The 4,137-nt window shown below is 44.0% G+C and overlaps 1 protein-coding gene across 1 annotated transcript in view; it reads right to left on the reverse strand.

Moving 5' to 3' along the window:
- Positions 1-320: 320 nt before the first annotated feature.
- LOC106726553 (guanylate-binding protein 1-like) overlaps positions 321-4,137 on the reverse strand; it is a 17,364-nt gene continuing 13,547 nt past the window's right edge. The window contains exon 3 of the mRNA XM_014541867.1: positions 321-565. Coding sequence (XP_014397353.1) covers positions 393-565 — 173 coding nt within the window. The 3' untranslated portion in view covers positions 321-392. The remainder of the gene's footprint in view (positions 566-4,137) is intronic.

Here is a 4,137-nt window from a genome sequence, read left to right on the forward strand (position 1 = left end):
GAAAGCTGAGGGTAAAAGAAGTGAAATAATTTGCTAAGGCCACTGTGTTAATAACAGAGTTTAGGAATTCCGAACATTAATCCTTAACTCAAGTTCTCTGCAGGATAGGACTCATGGCTGATTTTGTTTGTGGTATCTTTATGCATCTGTGTTAACTGGCTTAGCTTATAGCCTCTTGTTAATAATTAGAATATTATCTAATGAGCACTATGCTCTTCTAAGATTCTGCCTTATATTTTCATGATCCCTGATTTCAAAATTGCGTCTCTTAGCACGTAAACAGAAATGAAAAAAACACATATGGTTAAGTGCCAGCTCTTATTTGAATAAAAATTAAAATAATAATAATAAAATTTTTAAAAAGAAAAAATATTAAATAGTGTAGACAATACCTAGAAATGAGGGGATTGTCTCCAAATTGAATCTTCAACACTTACCTTCTCTACATCTCCCAGCCCCTTAGTGTCAAGCAGAACTAGGGTGTAGTTTGGTTTCTTAGGGTGACGTACACACCACATCCAGATGCCTTTGGTGTGAGACTGAACGGTGGAGCCTAGAGAGAAGCCTTCAGAGGAGAGGAGAGAGAGGGAGTGGAGTTTTCATAGCAGACGTTTCTTAAAATGGAGATAAACGTGAACATAATTAAGATAAGGAGAGACTACAACCAGTAGTCTGGCTGGCGTGGCTCAGAGGTTAAACGTCAACCTAAGAACCAGGAGGTCATGGTTCGACTACGAGGCAGGGCACATGCCCTGATTATGGGTTCCATCCCCAGTGTGGGGTGTGCAGGAGGCAGCTGATCAATGATTCTGTCTCATCACTGATGTTTCTAACTTTCTCTCCCTCTCCCTTACTCTCTGAAATCAATAAAAATACATTAAAAAGAGAAACCACAATCAGTATTGATTTTACAGAGAAACAGGGAAATTTAAATATCCAATACATAAAAACATTCAACACCTTTTTATTATAAAAACATTAAGAAATCAGGGCTAGAAGAAAACTAACTCAACATAATAAAAGCCGTATATGAAAATCCTTCAACCAGCATCACACTCAATGGTGCAAGATAGAAAGCTTTCTTTCTGCAAAATTAACCAAAATCTTTCAAAGACCTAATGTAAGAGCTAAAACTATAAACTTCATAGGAGAAAACAGGGGGAAAACATAATATTGAATTTGGGATGATTTCTTGGATATGACACCAAAAGCATAAACATTGAAAGAAAAATAGTTAAGTTGGATTCAAAATTAAAACTTTTGTGAGTCAAAGGATACAATCTACAGCGTTTCATAGGTATCCTGTGGAATGGGGGAAAATATTTCTTAGTTAAGGGATTGATATTCAGAATATATGAAGAAATCCTGCAACGCAATTTCAGAAAACAAACAACCCAATTAAAAAGTGAACCACGGGCTTGAACAGACATTTCCTTAAAGAAAAAATATACAGGGGAAGTAAGATGGCTGGGGAACGGGTCTGCAGGCTGCTGGATAGTGTTGGAGAGAGAACGAAAGGAGAATGCATGGACGTGCGGGGAGTGTCAGTATTTGTGAGTGAGGGACAGCTACACTTCAAGGGACTGTTGGGGACTGGCGGACCGGCCCCCCGAGACCGGGCAGCCTCTACAGCGGCTGAAATCTCTCCAGGAGCAGCGGGCTCTGCCGCAAAGGCTGCACCATCTTGAAGGGGAGACAGCTGTGATTGCAGAATGACTGTGATCAGAACCCCAGCCTTACCTTCAACTGGGGAGATCTCGGATGCCTCCCGGGACCTTACAACCACAATGCCCAGGGACCAGTTACCTCAGCTGGGAATCCAGGAATATGGGAACTCCAACCTCCCCAACCACGGATGCCTGGGAGGTCTGCACAGGGGGAGACAAACGGGAATTCGCGGATGGGCCCTGTGCCTTCTCATAGAGCAGAAGGAACAGCTGAATCAAAGAGCACCCACCCGGAACCGGCGAATTGAACACAGCTGGCATTGCCTAAAGAAAGGTGAGCTTTGGGATCCAGGCTAGGATCTGGGAGAAACGGATGCAGTGGGAACTAGAGCCTCAGAGAAAGACTGCTCCCTACAAAATTCGCGGCTGGTGGGGTCAGTGTAGCCCTCGAATGTGGAAGGGGGTCCACAGGGCTGCTGGCAGAAGGGGATTCTAGATATTAACCCACAGCTGGACTGGACCCAGAAAGGCAGCCTGCGCGCAGAGCCAGAGTGAAGAGGTCTTTTAGCCCCAAATATTAATACAGAAAAACTGCTACCCAGGGGCTGTAGCAGAAATTGACTCTTGTGTGTAAATATAACTAAAGACAGACTAAGAACCGAAGAGAGCAGAGAGATCCTGCCTGCTTGAAAATAGGGTTGTGGCTTAGGACACAGAGGAGCCATGGATCGCAGAAAACTTCAATACTGTGCTGACTACCTGCAAGGAAAAAGACGTGCCAAGCAGAACAGTGGAGGAAGTGAACGACCTTCACTACTTCACATTTTTATTTTTTATCTTTTACTTAAGAAACTAATTTTTTCTCTCACTTGATTTTACCTTATTTTTATTATATTTTTATCTATTAGTATTAATACTATTATTTTATCCTTTTTTAAAAGTTTTATTTTATGTTATTTTTCTTTATTTTATTTTGGGATTCGTTCTCTTCATCACTTTTCCCCTTTTTCGTCCTGTTTCTCTTACCCTGTTCCTGCTTTAGTTTTTCTCTACCCTTTATTTTCACTCCCTGTTAAAAATTTATCCTACTCATATATCTAATTTCCTCTCCCGTGCTCTAAACCCATACACACTTCTCACTTCACTATCTTCAATATCCAAATATTTTTCTTTTTTGCCTTTTTCTTTCTTTCTGTCTTGTTGTTGTTTGTTTGATTATTGGTTAGTTGTTGTTTTTTTTGTTTCTCTTTTTTCTCTCCTCGCTTGTTCTCTTCTTCTACTAATAGCTTAACTAATTCCAATCACTAACTCATGCCTATCTACTCTCTATCCTCCTTTTCCATAGTAAACAAATACATAGATAGATAGATTAAAGAAGGAGGAAAATTTTATATATATATATACACACACACACACACACACACACACACACACACAGTGGGGCCTTGGCTTACGAGTGTCCCGACTAATGAGTTTTTCGAGATATGAGCCATCTCTCGGCCGATTTTCTGCTTTGAGTTACGAGCTAAAATTCGGGTTACGAGCCAGCTTCAGATACCCCACCGCTAGTTGGCGCAGCGAACGTCACAGTGAATGCCACAACATCAGCCCAGCATTATGTGTCTCACTCATTCACTTTTTGATTTGACATACGAGTAATTTGAGTTACGAGCTCTGTCACAGAATGAATTAAACTCGTAAGTCAAGGCCCCACTGTATACTAGAGGCCCTGTGCACAGGATTCGTGCACTGGTGGGGGGCATGGCCTGCAGGGATGGGCTTGCTGTGGGAGCGCCGCTCACCCAGGTCAGCCCAGCGGCTGTGGACCTGCCCTCTGAGTGGCTGCTCCTTGGTTCGGCATCTTCTGTGGAGCTGGCGCACTCACCTCTCCAGGGCACTCGGTCAGGACTGGGCCCAGGGACAAGAGTATTGAGAGGCAGTGGAGTAGGCCTCAGTCCCGCGGCGGCCACACACCCACCTCCCAACCTCCGGGGTCATCTCTGCGAGCCCAGCAACAGCGCTGTGTGGTCTGCAGGCATCCAGAGGAGGTGGCAGGGAGCAAGGAGGAGGAGCCTGGGGCAAGGAGGCAAGGATTGCAGCCTGGGTTCCTGCCTGTGGGTCTGAGGTTTGCAGCAGAAGCAGCTGCTCATCCCGGTCAGCCGAGTGATGCTCCCACTGTGGTAGCTCACTGACCACCAGGGTGCAGCTCCTGCATTGAGCATCTGTCCCCCTGGTGGTCAGTGTGTGTCATAGCGACTGGTTGACTAGTTCTAGTCATTCTACCGTTTGGTTGCTGGGCTTTTATTATATAAGGAATATCTACACTAATAAAAGAGAAACATGGTAATTGGCATACGACCGCTACCCTTTTCATTGGCTAATCAGTGAGTATATGCAAATTAACTGACAACCAAGATGGCGGCTAATTTGCATATGTCGGCTCCAAGCCACAGACTGAGGCTTTAGGCCT

The sequence above is a fragment of the Myotis brandtii genome, unplaced genomic scaffold (genome assembly GCF_000412655.1).
Source record: "Myotis brandtii unplaced genomic scaffold, ASM41265v1 scaffold2802, whole genome shotgun sequence".
In the NCBI taxonomy this organism is placed as follows: Eukaryota; Metazoa; Chordata; class Mammalia; order Chiroptera; family Vespertilionidae; genus Myotis; species Myotis brandtii.